This window comes from Mizuhopecten yessoensis, unplaced genomic scaffold (genome assembly GCF_002113885.1).
Source record: "Mizuhopecten yessoensis strain PY_sf001 unplaced genomic scaffold, ASM211388v2 scaffold1225, whole genome shotgun sequence".
Classification (NCBI taxonomy): domain Eukaryota; kingdom Metazoa; phylum Mollusca; class Bivalvia; order Pectinida; family Pectinidae; genus Mizuhopecten; species Mizuhopecten yessoensis.
In genome coordinates, this window is record NW_018403940.1 from 175,319 (window position 1) to 192,016 (window position 16,698).

A 16,698-nucleotide genomic window follows, 5' to 3' on the forward strand; every position below is an offset into this window, starting at 1 on the left:
CTGGTGTATGTAACATTGTATAACTATTGTGTGACACACGTGCTGGTGTATGTAACATTGTATAACTATTGTGTGACACACGTGCTGGTGTATGTAACATTGTATAACTATTGTGTGACACACGTGCTGCTGTATGTAACATTGTATAACGATTATGTCACATATGTGCTAGTATAATATTTTATAACAATTATGTGACACACCTGCTGTGTGATATTTTATAACTACGTACAATGTTATCACACAGCAGGTGTGTCAAATAATAGTTATAAAATATCACACAGCAGGTGTGACAAATAATGGTCATAAAATATTACACAGCACGTGTGTCAAATAATAGTTATAAAATATCACACAGCACGTGTGTCAAATAATGGTTATAAAATATTACACAGCAGATGTGTCAAATAATCGTTATAAAATATCACACATAGCATTAATCGTGAATGTCTTACCGTCGAGGTGTATAAAGGATGGTGATTGATATAAAGTCACGATTTATCTTCACTGGTCATATCTGATCGATCTTACTCATGTTTAGTCCCATACAAATCGCGGATTATCGACGATTCCTTTATGCGTTTATGACGGATCTTGTCATATGCCGTGAAAAACGTTGTTTCCAGCTGCTGAAAGATAAGTCTATAATTCACTTTGGGAATATGACAAATGACGAAACTATTACATCAAACGAGAATTTAGAAAACTAATTTACGCTGAAGTTAACGGGATTTTTTATTGACGACAAGCAATGATAAAATCGTAGCTGAACGTCAATACGAAACAATTACATCAGTCATAGATCCACAGAAGGAGCTTCTCTAGAAACCTGTTAGAGCCTCGTTATAAAACAAATAGTTATTGAATTGAGTATAACTAAAACTAGTAAGCTAATGTTTGGCAACATTGATTACCGAATAGACAAGTTCTTTCTGTCCGTGTTTTACTCGACATTGCCTATAACTAGCCTATCTCGGCCTGGTGGTAACAGACTTAGCCGTAGTAACGCTACTTCTGTTTTGTCTGAGGTGTTATATTTTGATTTGTTTTACCCGTTCCTATTTTACAATGATTTTATCGTTTGACATTTTCATAAAACACAAATGGAAGTAGATTTCCCTGTTGTGGCTTCTATGCAGTACATAAGGTTTAGCGAGACATGGATAGATCGTATTATTCCAGCCCTACAAGGCCAAATGTAAACGTACACCGTGCCAGTCTCCGTGTACAAATAAGGCATTAACCCTGGCCAATCGGCATCGGAAATCGATTCCATTTCCTCTGTTGTCGCGTTTCAAGTCCGTTAACGCCGCATGTTCACATACAAACGAATATATTACTTGCAATGAAAACGGTTTATAACTAATCGAAACAGTAACCTCGTTAACCGTATCGTACCCAGCCCCGATGTCAATAACAGTCCTGTTAATGGCAAAGCGGAGGAGACGTTCGTCTTGAGCGCCATTTTCAGTAATTTAAAAAAGAAACACGAGCATTAAAAGAAACATTGCCGCAAATGTTACAACACCTTTTGGTTTGTAATCTGCTCATATCTATTATACACGTTTGGTGTCTGGTTTGACTGTACAGGCTACCGACATAACCTTACGTCTATAAATTAATACAATTATTCGCCTGCAAAAAATGTAAAACAATTGAGAAACTTTAGTAAGTATCTAATTCAGGCTACTTCTAAAAGAAAGTCTATACTTAATATCTGAGAAATCGTGTATGTTTCAGCTGTGTGCCACTGACAATGATTATATATTTTCTTTTGTATGTTGACAACATTGCTATGATGTCATCTTGTATTTTACTCTATGTTCTCCGCCATCGTACATAAATGGATTGTAATATTTACTTGTATGCACATGTATATTGTAACTCCTATATGCTATCTGTTGCGTTTGGAAATAAAGAAATTGAAATTGTGACGTATATAGCTGAGTGAAGGTTCGTCAGTCGATACGGTGGTAAACGCCTAACCCAAGTGCTTATCGGATTATTGCTCCACAGTGTTTAACCGACGGCGTCACCTATTAGCCATATAATGGTGTGACGCGCTATCTGCTACAGAACAAGACTACTTTTGATGTCTCCAATAGTCTGGTCCACATAGAAATTGACTGCTGAGGTTCTTGTATTGACCTTTTCCATAAACATCACCGTTATCTGTTAACGATTGTTTGCATATGTATTTTTAAATGTTTGAAACATTTGTTTTGGCCCTTTCTTCTCTATAAACGAGATAATCGTTTGTCGTTGTCAATTGCGTATCGTGAACATCGTCCGTTAAAAATACTACTACTATTGGAATATTATGTGGTGCATATATTTCCGTAAATGTCGTCTCTTAAACTTGTTCTATCGGTCGGCGTATCCCCATGCATGTTAAGACTCGTGTAAATGTAGATCGCGTCTCGATTTGATTTGAATATTTTTTCCAACAAATGAAATTTCTCTATCGCGATTTTATCAACGAAAATATCAGTATCTGTTTTCCTGAATCGATATATCAGATCAGAGGCGAGTTACGGTAATATGCCTCTCTCCACTGCTGTCTCCACGCAGCTTATGGCGCAAAACCTCTTTGTAATCAATAGATTCCAATCTGACCATTACACTGAGCCGAGAAGTTACATCCGGTTCCATTGAGGCTACAGATGAATTCGTTCAGCACGACCTATTGTGCGTAATTGGTTGTGACGGCATCAACTTATTTATATCTATACGCAGTTCCTGTGGAACACGCAGCATGTCCGATGACGTCCAATATGTTTATAGATCCTAATGAACGGGGTATCACCACCGGTAAGCTTGTGTGTTTACCATTAGTTACGACGACTCTCAGTAACATGTCCCAGTCGTCTATAGCCCTGTTCAAACTCCCCGTGTTTTGTGTGTATGACGCCCTGTGTGTAAGAACTTTGCCATAACGAGAGCGGCACACTGTATGTTCGTCGCGTGAGGTAAGTATGCCTATTCCGTATTCACGGGAAATGAGACTTTTTGAATTGCTGCAATTAACGTGTATCGATTGGAGGACAACTGACAACAGACACGCAAATATATTTAATATTTTCTTTAATCGATAGACATCAAGACGTACACCAAAACTTGGTACACACACATGATATATATACAGTATTGACTACAGCGAACACCTTTGTCCAGGTGAAAACCCTGCTTGCGTGGGACACGCGAGCGTCAAAATTGGATTTCCCTTTCCTTCAAATTGGATTTCTTCATGACAGAGAACGAGATCCTGTAGCATCAGACCCGGTACTATGTCGTCAGTTAGCGACATCATCTAAAACGAGGCCCTGCACCATAACGACCCTGTACTATGTCGTCAGTTAGCGACCTAACTGAGAACGAGAACCTGTGATATCACGACCTCGCACTATGCCCACAGTTAGTAACCTAACAGAGAGCGAGGCCATATGACATCATAATCCCGTACTATGTCCACAGTTAGCGACATTAACGAGAACGCTTTGCGGCATCACGATGTAGACAGGGAACAATTGAACACCCAGTAAATCATGTGTACAATATCTATCGCCAACAGACTTCCAACGCTACAACTTTCTACCTTGATGCATTAAATACTGAACAAATACTATCCATGTACAATAATAACATATTACAGACAAAATTGATTCGCTAAATCAGAGACGTATTTACGTCTCTGGCTAAATCTACGAGCTGCGTTTTTTCATTAAAAATCCCCTAGTTTGCTTGACATGTTCAGATTTCGACCCTTGAAAATTGCATAATCCTACGCTAGGATTTCTACAGTACACACACACACATATATATATCTGCATAGTAAGACACCACATTACGTATAATATCACACGGAAACATTGGATTTAGTTAACGTGACGTCTACGTACATCAATATTTTAATGGCTGGCGGTCCACATGGGGTGTTATTGCAAAAACGATATCCCGTGTACACTGACATGGCAGAGGAATGTAAACATCGATTACGTCACGGAACAGTCACGTGTCATCGATCACTAGTATTAGTGGAAATTGACCGGAATCCATGTCACCTATCGCCCGTCCCGCGGGCACACACATCAATAAAAACTGACGGAAACATACAAACAAAGGCCGTCCTTCAATGCGGCTTTATTGCAATTAAATTCTGACATATTTAAAGGCGCAGTCGAGGTGCCATAACGCTATGTTAAAAGGCTACGGGACTGCATTTTCCCCAATAACACGCTGATTGCAACCATCAAGGCTCTTCTCTTCTATGTCAGAAATTAATCAAAATTACTACAAACTCTTTAATAGTTTTATCTAGTACCGTTTCCGATATTTGTCGTTACTGTGTGGCGGTAAGGACTTGGTTCATAGACTAGTGCCTTAACGAGGGGCGACACACCGGTCCAAATCTCCGTCATATAGTAACTCCCAGTAGTCTTCTCTAGTAAGGTTAAAACATGTACACGTTAAACTGACGTAGCACCATTCAACATAAAAACATTTGTACATAGTTGGCCAGTTTCGACATTACAGTTTCAACATCACCACAACCTACTATTTCTATCTGGGTAGTACAGTGTACAAAGTCATCAAAATGTGTTTAATTCGTCACATAGAAAAAAAACAATCATCAAAGATTTGAAAGTTGGATATCCCTGATTTAACGTTGTTGATAGCTGTCCACGTGACAGCCTGGAAATGTTAATAAATCGCCTACTGACTATCTTATCGCCTCGCTCTGGCCTCGTACAGCACAGCAAAAAGAACGGGTTCGGGACTACTGCCGTACCCAGTCCACACGTCATCTCTCCGCACTGTGTGAAATCTATATGTTTTATTCACAAATAAATAATAGTATCCTCGTAACAAAAGATGTATGGAAATATGTTGATGTGCGTGGTGACGTCATCATACGGACAGGCGTTGAGACGACTTGAGTTTGCAGTAACTACACGGATGAAAGAAGCGGCTCATATCTTGCACGTGCCGTGTGACAGCCTCACTGAGGATAATGGCGGGGCCAACCTTCATGCCGAGGTTGCGAATGAGAGCGTCTGTGGTGAGGAGCGGTAGGAGCTTGCCTTCTATTCTGTGAGCCAGGAAGGTCTGCAAACAAAGAAGATTGTCAGTACACGTGATCACAGAGCAATGATTACTTCTACCGAGTTGGTCAAAATGAGTCCAGCCACTCGTTAGTTATAAATATAGTCGGTAACATTCACCTTGTGACCTATCACTTCATCTCAAAAATATAATATCGTGTGTTTACAGAATTTAAACTTGGAACCTTCCGACAATAATTAAAAACCTATATTGATATGTATATAAACTTAGTAAACAACCTCACGTTAAAGTTATGCACACGTATAATATACAAAGTACAGTGCTTCACACATCCGTGGAAACATCCTTACATGATATAAAAAAAAAAAAAAAAAAAAAGCTTTTAGACATGGGAGATAAAATACATATAAATTCACAATCCGGAACGACTCTGTCTAGTCAGTTCAGTAACCAGTATACATGACTGATTCCGAAATTATATCACGTGGCCAGAACAAAAAGCACGCATGTGGACAGAAACAGAATACTTAAAACTAAAACATAATATCAGTTTATTTAAACAAGAATGTATGCATACTCATGTGAATGTATATGTATTGTGGATTGACATAAGCGTTACTCTATACCACAGATAGGCATCAAATGACATCGATACTGAGTATCATATAAATTGTCACTCACAAACATCTCTGTTGTAATCGAAACCATGTACACGGGTTACACGATCTACCTTCAATCTGTTGCGTCTGTGCGCACACACGTGCGGCCCATGTCTACCGTTATCTCTTGGTATTCACTATAAATGTCTACCATTACCTGTAGGTATGCATACGTACTAAAGATGTCTACAGTTACCTGTATGTATACGTATGTACTATACATACGTAATATAATTATATACCGTTACCTATTGGTATAATCTTCATAGATATGCATGCCGTATGTTCAAATTCCCCTTGTTAGTTTACTAGATTAATGATGTCTGCCTTTAGCTGTTTTGGTTGTTGAATACCGGTGTCTACTTTCACCTGTCTTGGTACACGTGTCGTGTTTACCTTTACATTTCACCTGTCTTGGTACACGTGTCGTGTTTACCTTTACATGTCTATTTACATCGTATATTTTGTTCCTGCCCATGTGACTGTCTTTATTTGTTAACGTAGCTTACCTTAGCATACGAGCTACAACCCTCCAGCTTAGAGACGAAGTCGAACACTTTCTCCGCCGACCAGTTCATTATATTTTCCGGGTTGTCGGCGCCACATTTACACTGTAACTTTTGACCTTTGATGTCCTTTTCTTGCCATATGGAATGATTGCTCTTCTTATGACGATGACTATTATGATGTGTTTTATGAAAGTTTGATTTGTCTCCCTCCGGAGCTTTTGCATTTGACAAATTAAGCAATGCATTTTTTTTACAATTGTCAACGGATTCTGACGATCGTGATAGTGGCGAAGTGAAGTAGTCATTTTTACTGCACTCAAGTTTCGTACGCTTTGTAGAGAGATCAAGTGCGCATGCCGTGTCCGCTTCTACAGGTCCCCGCTTCCGCGAGTTTGTCTGACAGGAATGAGGTAATGATGGCGACTCCTTGGGACTGGAGTGTGGTACGTATGAGTCGAGGATAGGGTAGGACATGTTGTGTGGGGGCCGCGGCAGGAAGCCCGGGAGTCCCCCACTCTGTGGCATGGAACATAACGTCGACATGGCGGATGTGGGTGGGACCTCGCCCCGCTGACCGTTAGGGCCGAGAAACATGGAATAAGGGTTGAAAAGTCCCGGCGGGAAAAGCAGGTCCGGAGTCCACATAGAGAAATACGGGTCGTGGACCGGTGGAGACAGGAAGCTGGAAACAAAAAGGAATGGAATGAATGTCAACGTCTACAATCTAATGATGGACACCATATTATTATAGACATGGCGACATGACGCAATATAAAACTGATAAGGGAAATTAGTAGGATTGCAGATGAAACCGTTCTGTATAATGAAACACTCTATATGTTTACAACTGACCGTCGTTACCACAACTGCGATTTGTATGCAAATTTGAATCATGGTTTAAAAGGACGTCACAGAATAAGAAAGGATCTCACGGAGTATCTTCATGCTATAGCTAACTTGTAAACGTTGATGTTTTACAAACTAATGTATCACATTATCGATTACCTGATAATCGATGATCAATGCTAAATGAACGACATGAATATGTATAAGTTGTCACAATTACACGTACGACAGGAATGGATACGGGGCGATAACCTTACACACCAACCAAAATGCCGCTCATGTTCCTGATCAAAGTTATTTAGTTTGGTACCATTTTCTGATTCACGTCAGCTATCGGCACGACAAAGAAATGTTAATTATCTTTGGAGTGAGTGTGGTGACGGAAAATTCCATGGCTGGCGACTAAGTCTGTCTCGGAGACTGAACCGTGCCGGATCCTCCGACAGTGAACCTTGGATGGTATCACGCAACTATGCAGATAGGATTCAGTCTGTTTTTCCTGGGGAATTATTTACGTTCAAAGTAATGCGATTTTTTGACATGACCATCCATTCTGGATTAATTCTCAGGAGATCGCTCTTCGCGGAATCACTTTAACACCACCAGAAACGTGACCTTTCGTGAGCGCGCGCGCGCGCCTACCCGTACAATTAAATCCCTTGCCCGTCCTCAACACGACAGCCCCTCCGAGAGCAAGGCGTGCCGTGCTAGATCTGTATTTAACGTATCCACACTTCTCGGCGATGTGTTTACCGAGAAAACATACTACAAATTACAGACTTGCAGCATACACCATTTCAGATAACAGATTACCGAAAACAGCGGCGGAAGGATACACATACAAACGTGTGAACAGCCTTAAACACGAATTTGTGGTTTTGAACTACGATAAAACAAAATATCGCAAAGGAAATTAAGTTTTATTATTTTCTTTTGCAAAATTGTAGCATTTAAGCTTTCGACGTGTTTTTCTCGTTTAAACTTAAGTAATGTATCACTGCCTACGGAACACCACATCGTTACGTTATACATGTACATCTATATATATATACATCAATTCGCGATACGCATCGGCGAGACCTATATCACTGTTCGCTATTGATTACCGTCGTACTTAGCTTAATATGTACAGTGTACATAAATGTGTTTATAATAACATACGGAGGCTTCTGTCGACAGAGCTCGATATGGAATCCTGATGACGCATCTCACAGTTATATAAATGTCGGATCAATGCTGTATCGGTGCTGTTATGGTTTCACGGACCTCCGCGCGCTATTAACCAGATCTGCAGCCACTCGTGCTACGATATTAGACAAAGCGTAAAAGCGCCAAGGAACAGCTGTGACAGAAGTGATTAAGGCATAATTACATTGGATTTTTAAACAATTTACTACTTGCGTCAGTCGCTAGACGTCTCGTAATCGAACGTGCTTCTGTTGGCCGCGTGGTGCTAGGGGAGCGATTTGCTGCCAGTCGAGTCGGACAGTCGGAAACGTTCAGCCGATACCGAGATGACAAGATTGTTTCGTAATTCCCACATTCTGTTGCGGTATAGAGATGGATATGTACTTAGCTGAACAAAGTTGGTCGTTAAGAGTACATGAACATACATAGCAGATGAAACCACACACAACCTATTTCTCCAAGTCGAGTCCCTCGATAATTCACTCCATTATCGTCAAACATGTCCCGCCTTATAAAACTCGAACATACTGCCATGGTCTGAACATGTCCATGTGTCTGGTCTACGATATAGCCTTATTGTTGTCTTACAAACAACTATATATCACTTACCCAGCGCGTTACACCATCATGTACAAAAAGATACCACCAGTGCCTATGAAAATTTGAGGTCAATCCTAGTCCCGTAGATGTAAACACAATTTCAGAAGAGTTGTATAGATATGTTCAAGGAATAAAATGCATAATTTACATTCATGGTGTAATGCAAAACAGTTCCATTAAAAAACATATTTAAGATCGCTCTTGGAAAATAAGTTTGAATGGAGCTGTGTTACATACCTTAAAAATGTTAAAAAGATGCATTTCAATCTTTATATTTATGTTCAAACTATCAAAGACAATATTAGTTTATCGTACTTTGTTGTCTCAGTCGGTTCAAAATACATATACACAAGTTGTTTTACTAGTTAATTGAACAGCCATTTTTTGCGGGAACAAGATCGAGTTTGTTTAATTGTTACCAGTTCTGTCAGGCGGCAAAAGTCAATCGGAAATCATTCGGGATTTTCCGTCAAAATTTGAATTTGACTTCACGTCATGATTTGTCCCCGATTATTCCAACAATTTGAAGGAAAGACTCAAACAGTCTCCGATTTAGAAAACAAAATCACATGTATTAGTTCTTGCTGTTATTGGATTATAACAACAGTTTTGTTTGGTAGGTTTATCTAAGGACGGTGCAAAGGAAATGTAAATCTATCTAAATGTTACTGATGTAAGAGCACAACAACGCACACAACTTACAAGGGGTTACGCTCCTGCTTGGCGGCCAGTGCCCTCATGTAGTCATTGTAGTCCTTGTCCGAAGAGCATTCCTTCTTCTCCCGCACGGAATTGGAGGATTTCTTGACTTTGTCAACCGGTGTAAGACGAGCAGAAGGACTGGAAGTCTGAGACTTGCTTGTCCTCTCGCCACCATCTTCCGACTCCTTCTTCATCCACGGGTACAACATCCCAGCTGACGGGAAGGAGTGGCGGTCACTGTTGGGAGTGTGTCCACGCTTTTTGTGAAGGAATTCCAGGAGTTCACTCGGCGCTGAGGGGGATCGTTCAGGATGCTTCTTCTGGTGAAGGTTGGCTGACAAAGAATGGCCTTTAGGAACTCTCCTTTCCTCCACACATGGCGCATGCTTTCTTGAATCTTTCCTTTGTTCGTCGATTATTTTTGCGATTTTCATTTCTGCAATTTAAACCAAATGGTTGTATAGTGATACAGGTTGTTTTTTTTGTGTAGTTGTAAAATATTGATTGCGATCGTGACAACAAACAGTTTAAACATGTTAATTGCGGGAACATTATAAGATTAAATGCGGTTGATTATCAAAATGTATGGCTTGATTTTATAAGTTGTTGCACATGTCTTAATTGTTTGGTTTAAAGGTCTACAGTTAGCTGTGGACTTCCATTCAAATGAATTTTCCTAATCTAACTTCACACTTAAAACATTGAAACTTTGCACCGAAGTACCCCTGTCATTTGTGAAATCTCGTCAAGTAGTTAAATACTCGCCCACACGGATGTCCACGGTTACAGGCGGCAGTATCAACAAGGCTCTATAGTCATAAGTAAGGAAACCGCACTTGTGTCTGTGCACTGTATGCAAAAATTTCAATAATCTCCGAATCCTAAATGGTAGTGATCGTACTGAATTACAAGGTATAAACGAGTCTGAATGGAGTAATCATGTAGTCATGTTTGTAACGTAAGACGTAACGGGTAAAGGGTGGCAAAATATAGTTTAATAAATAAAGAGTTGCTTTCTTAAGCATTTGATATTCATATTGGACTTTTCTTTGGGTTTTTTCGACTGGAAAGAGTTTCTAGACCAGTTTCGCAATATGAAGTTTAATGCGGACATATGGATGATCAACTACGAGCTTCTCTTTATGCTTTCTCTGACGTTTTGTATTAAAATCCAACAAGACCATCCCAAAATACACAACCATGATCTCTAAAACTGGTAAAATGAAAGAAAAACAATTCAATATGTGTATCTTGCATGAACTATTTTAGGAGGGGTTCTAAGAAACAATATCACTGATTTATTTTCGTACCTGTTGCAAGTGGATTTCTGATCGGTTGTGTTGGCATTTGCCACAACGCCTTTTCGAGCTTCGCTGCGTCCCTGACTTGTTCCCGTTTCTCCTTGGTCGTATCTGTCACTTCTTCCGGTTTGTCTTTGAGCGAGTCGGACCTGATTTCCCGTCGTATTTTGCTGAACGCGTCTATTTCCTTCTGTTGATCCTTCGTAAAATCAAACATGTCGCGTCTATTATCTTTTGTCAAATCAGCCGGGTAATCCTGCTTCTTACTCGGTGTGTCGGTCGGACAATCTCCACTCTTCATGGACAAGTCGTTCGGACAGTCTTTTTTCTTATTGGTCAGATCGGCTGCATTATCTCGTCTCTCCTTGGTCACTTTCTCTCTGTTGACCCGAAGCTGATCGATGATGTTTCCTAGCTTTGATTCTCTAGCAGGGCTAAAACGTGAAAAGACATATTGTTCTTATAACTTCGGTTAATATCGGGATACATTGCTCTTATTACCTAGGTAAATATAAGGATAAATATAGCGTAAATGTTTGAACAACAAAAGAGAAATGAAAAACAGTCACTCATCTGTATTATGTTAATCGTGCATGTGATCAGGCTTCGCAGCAATTATGTGAAGTAGATTTATTTGTACTATGCCAGTATATGTGCATGCTCTGCAGCCGAGATAGATTACTTACCTTGGACGCTTGGATGGCACTTTTTGTTCTTCTACTTTCTGTTCTTCTTCCTCTACTTCTTCTACCTCTATTCTGTCCTCTACCTGCTTATCCTCTTCAGTTTCTTGGTTTTGTGTCACCTGTTTCTCAACCACAGTTATAACAGTATCTTCCTTGTTTTCCTCGGGAATTTCCGGTTCTGCAACTTGCTTCGTGTCAGTGTGGACCTTGTTCAGTTCCTCCTCTGTAGGTTGTTCAATATCCTTCCCTTCTTCTGCATTATAACCTTCCTCATCAGATTTACATTCTTCAAACAATTCTTTTCCACACTCTGGACTTTTATCTTCAATATCGTCCACATCATCGTAAATTTTTGTTTCTGTTTCACACACAGGTGATTCAGTCTTTTCTGGCACTATTTCGTCCTCCACTAATTTCTTGTCACACGTTTTGTCTGACTTCAAAGAAGAATTACTTTCTTCGTTTGATTCAAATGAGAACACGTCTATCTCGTTTTGGAATTGTTTTGATGTTGATGTCGATTGCCTATTGGCAATGAGATCATGTTTTGATTTGTCTTCACTTTCGGGGGGCACTTTGTCTTGCTCCGTAACTGAATCAATGAAATCTACATCGTAGTTCTCTGTTGAGTCACTGTTGGCGTCTGATAGGTCACCTTCAGAACTCACTTGCTCCTTGCTGGGGTCCGAATTACGCTTGCCCTCCTCGGAGTCGCCGTCGACTGATTGTTCCTTACCACATTGCACTTCCGTTTCCCGACTTTCCCCGTTTTCCTCGCCGGCCGAGTCGAGGTTGACGTTGACTTTCCGTCGACCCCGTCGGGAGGACAAGGATCTCTTTCCTCCCTTCTTTGGTCGTTTTCCATTCTGCAAAATATGACAAATAAAACAGACTTTTCAATACTTTACTAAACTGAAGTAAATAGTTCCTGTGATATTGTGCTTCTGTTTGTGTCTTTTTGTTGTTTAATGTAATCAGGAAAGACGAGATTGTAATTTAAAAAATGTGAAATGTTACTTTTTGCTTCTTAATAAAGTTACTGGTGATCTGTGTCCTTTACAATAATCCATTTTTATTTATTTGTTTATTTATTCATTATTTATTTTGTCTGGCGGAAACTACTAATGATTTATCTGTTTCGAATTTTAAACAGTTGAAACATTTCGTCAAATATGAAATCCTCCGTCACCGAAACCCTGTAACAACTGAAAGCATACATAAATCATCGCTGAACATTACCGTGACGCTGTCGTCAGTCTTTATCGGATATGTTCAAAACATAAATACGTCTCTGATATAAAACTGGAAATACGGCAGACGGGCACTCGTTTGTAAAGTTTGTAACAAGTCTATATGGCGCGGCTCGCCGGGGTATTAGGGAGATAGGCCAGATAACACACGCCTATAATCGGTATAGCGATCAGACGCAATACCGTGTTTGTTGGGTTAGAGCTCAAGTGTAGTTTACGACAAGTCACGAAACTGCCTGGTAAATGAAGCGTCTCGACTAAATACCCGTAATATCGCTATAACGTGTGCTTTCATTTGTAAATGTGTTAGATAAAAAATACACAGGGACGTAGTCATGGTGTATACGTGGTCGATACGGTTGTCCGTATGTGCGTCATTCGCCGAGAAACATTATCTCGGTACACGAAGTGACAATTTATCTACACGTGTAGAGTACTCATCTTGCCGCGCATGACCGAAAGTCGTACGATGCTTTCTACTCGATATATATATATATATCATGGGTTTTAATCTACCTTTTTTATTTGTTTGGACGCGGCGTTCAATGTGTACATGTACCGTCAAAGGCGAAACACAATGTGTTGTAACATATGTACACGATTACAAGTTAAATACTTTGTACGACAACAAAGGGCCGCTCTCCGCCGTATGTCGACCATGTCCGTTATATCACCACACACGAGTACAGAGTATGTTGCTAGTTTAAATACCACGACCTTACTGATAACAAAGACTTAGTACACGACTGGGCGAGCAGCCGTCCGCGCAAGTTATGTATGGTCACTTTTAATAATGCATTCTATAGTGTGTTGGACATGTGCGTTCATGCCGTGCCTTCCTGTTTCTTTGTGTTGGGCACGTTCCATACCCTCGTCAAGCATTGATTCGTCATCGATCCGACAGTTGGAGTTTGGGATATCGATTTCCGTATTGACTAAGTTGATATATGTACAACTTCAGACGGCGGCGAATACACCGTAACCCGAGGCGCTCTACAGTCCGATCGAAAATAATGAATGTTGAAATTGGCGACAAACGCGAGCTACGCAATGAAAAAAAACGTTGGGATAATTTCCTTACGGCGGGATCGATACCACTAAGCGTCTATTGGAATAGATAGCGACAATAGGATAAGATCGCTTAATAGCCAGTAGTGTGTTTTAACTTTTATTAACATTTGTGAGCATAAATATTTAGTTGTTTAACTTTAAAAAGAACGCTTCAAGATACAAAAGTGCACAAGACTACAAATATTTTTCAATATTTATAAAAAAAAAAAAAAAAAAAAAAAGTGCGGGCTAGTTGATGTAGAAGTCGGATTTGTGGTGTTTAGGACGGACGTCACATTGTGTTTAGGACGGGTGTCACGTGGTGTTTAGGACGGGTGTCACATTGTGTTTAGGACGGGTGTCACGTGATGCTTAGGACGGGTGTCACGTCGCTAGCCTGACAGGATTAAACCCTAGGCTGACGGAAGTTCATCAACAGACCATTTTATGGTCGCTGGGTTTATCGATTAACGTAGCGTGTTTTGTTATCGATTTTCACAATATCTTCTGGGTTCTATCGCAACAAAATCGATCACTTGATTAAAACAGTAAGCTCATTATACGCTAAAACTCGACCCTTCAACTAAATCATATCTTCTGTAAGCATTTAGATGAGCGTGTAGCGCCCCGTAGGTGTACGAGAGCTGGCGCTTTAGATAACATTTATCCGCTCCCCGTCGCCAAAGTACATGTTGTTAATCCGCTCTATCGACGGTATACCTACATATTGATTTCACGGGCGTAGTAACATGCGTCAATCTAGTGTTTAGCGCCCGAGAGGGTATCTATCCACAAGCGTTTTATCTTTACAACATATCTATTTTAGTCACCGCTAAGACGAATTCTGTCTAAAACCATTCCCTTCGTGTTCACAAAGTTTATTTATTTCTCGTAAAATATTTCCACTTATAGACGTTATGCAGGTATGTACGTAAGTAAGTTAGGATAGTGTATGGAAATGTGCAGTGCTTCTCGTCACACGTACGAGGCCGTGGTGTAGGGATGCACAACGTATGATCAGGGCGCCAAATACTCCCGCGGGACCGGATCCGCTTCCCGCTGTAAAGACATTTGGAGCCGTTCACGCAGAATCTCTAGACAGAATCACCAACGATAGCAGGAACGAAATTCCCCCGCTAAGTTTATGTAGCCCGATGTTGTGCCACCGGCCCCAGTAAGGCTGTCGCCGGTCTCCCAGCTGTTGTGGCACATAAAACGGGGAAGCTGTCGTAACGATTGTGTACGGGTACAACTCGGCGGACCGCTCTCCTGGCAGTTACCGAAACATAAACGACATACGGGTACGACATTTATCTAACGGCCAATCAAATAGTCATATGGCACTTTCATGTCGTCTACGGAATAGAATACGCTTGGTTCGGTTCACGTGAAATGGTTAACACGTTTCATTAATGGCTTTTATTTCCTGTACTGATACGCATATATTACTTAATCAATATATATCAGTGATAAAACTGAGTTATAAACTGTCGTGACATTTACGTTAGAGTTGGTGGTAACGCGCCGTGTATAGTTGTGCGAGACCACTGGGCCGTTTCCACACCCGCATTCCCTGTCGAGCAGGCCGACAATTACGTATACAACAACCATTATTCATATTTCTCGGCTCGTATGGGGGTGTGGCGGATACACAAACCTACACAAGTATAAACAATCCTGTCCATGTGTAACTACGGAAACGTAAAAATATCACTAAAGTCGTTATAAGGGAACAGAAAAACCTGTACACCCAACAAATCTCGCTAAAGTCGTAACAAGGAAACAGAAAAACCTATACACCCAACAAATTTCGCTAAAGTCGTAACACCAAATCTCTCTCAAGTCGTAACAAGGAAACAGAAAACCCTATACACCCAACAAATCTCGCTAAAGTCGTAACAAGGAAACAGAAAACCCTATACACCCAACAAATCTCGCTAAAGTCGTAACAACATATCTCGCTAAAGTCGTAACAAGGAAACAGAAAACCCTATACACCCAACAAATCTCGCTAAAGTCGTAACAACATATCTCGCTAAAGTCGTAACAAGGAAACAGAAAACCCTATACACCCAACAAATCTCGCTAAAGTCGTAACAACATATCTCGCTAAAGTCGTAACAAGGAAACAGAAAACCCTATACACCCAACAAATCTCGCTAAAGTCGTAACAAGGAAACAAAAAAACCTATACACCCAGCAAATTTCGCTAAAGTCGTAACAACATATCTATCTCAAGTCGTAACAAGGAAACAGAAAACCCTTTACACCCAACAAATCTCGCTAAAGTCGTAACAAGGAAACAGAAAAACCTTTACACCCAACAAATCTCGCTAAAGTCGTAACAAGGAAACAGAAAAACCCTACACCCAATAAATCTCGCTAAATTACGATAAAGAAAACGGCAAACCTTTACCGATGGCACTTAGTTTAATTAGTTTAAACATGTTTATTGCCAAAATTAGACAAGGGATTAGGCACAAGTTATAACAACTTATCAACGCCTTCTCCCAATATACATTTGACATGACATTACAATAATGACAATAAATATATACAATTGTTATTACAATTTGAACTCAAAATCTCTTGCTGGATTTAATAAAGTTTTGCACAGATCTAAAAATGTTTGAGTTAAGGTCCACGGAAAATTGTGAATTGCCAAACAAAAGAATTTCTAAATTTAACGCAACATTCAAATTAATCAAATTTTGAACCAAAATACGTCTTTCGTTTGTAAAAAGTTGACATTCCATAAAATAGTGAAAGACATTCTCACAAGGATGACCACAATTACAAGATGCACTCTCAACAAGGTTAACTCTAAAAAGGTCATAATTAAG

General features: G+C 40.1%; 1 protein-coding gene across 3 annotated transcripts in view; it reads right to left on the minus strand.

The window, feature by feature from the left end:
* Positions 1-3,067: 3,067 nt before the first annotated feature.
* LOC110458372 (midasin-like) overlaps positions 3,068-16,698 on the minus strand; it is a 20,944-nt gene continuing 7,313 nt past the window's right edge. For all 3 annotated transcript variants that reach the window (XM_021510043.1, XM_021510059.1, XM_021510051.1), the window contains 5 exons: positions 11,556-12,421; positions 10,879-11,303; positions 9,569-10,004; positions 6,233-6,914; positions 3,068-5,106 (listed from right to left, as the gene is read on the minus strand). In XM_021510043.1, the coding sequence (XP_021365718.1) occupies positions 4,909-5,106; positions 6,233-6,914; positions 9,569-10,004; positions 10,879-11,303; positions 11,556-12,421 (2,607 nt within the window). In that variant the 3' untranslated portion in view covers positions 3,068-4,908. The remainder of the gene's footprint in view (positions 5,107-6,232; positions 6,915-9,568; positions 10,005-10,878; positions 11,304-11,555; positions 12,422-16,698) is intronic.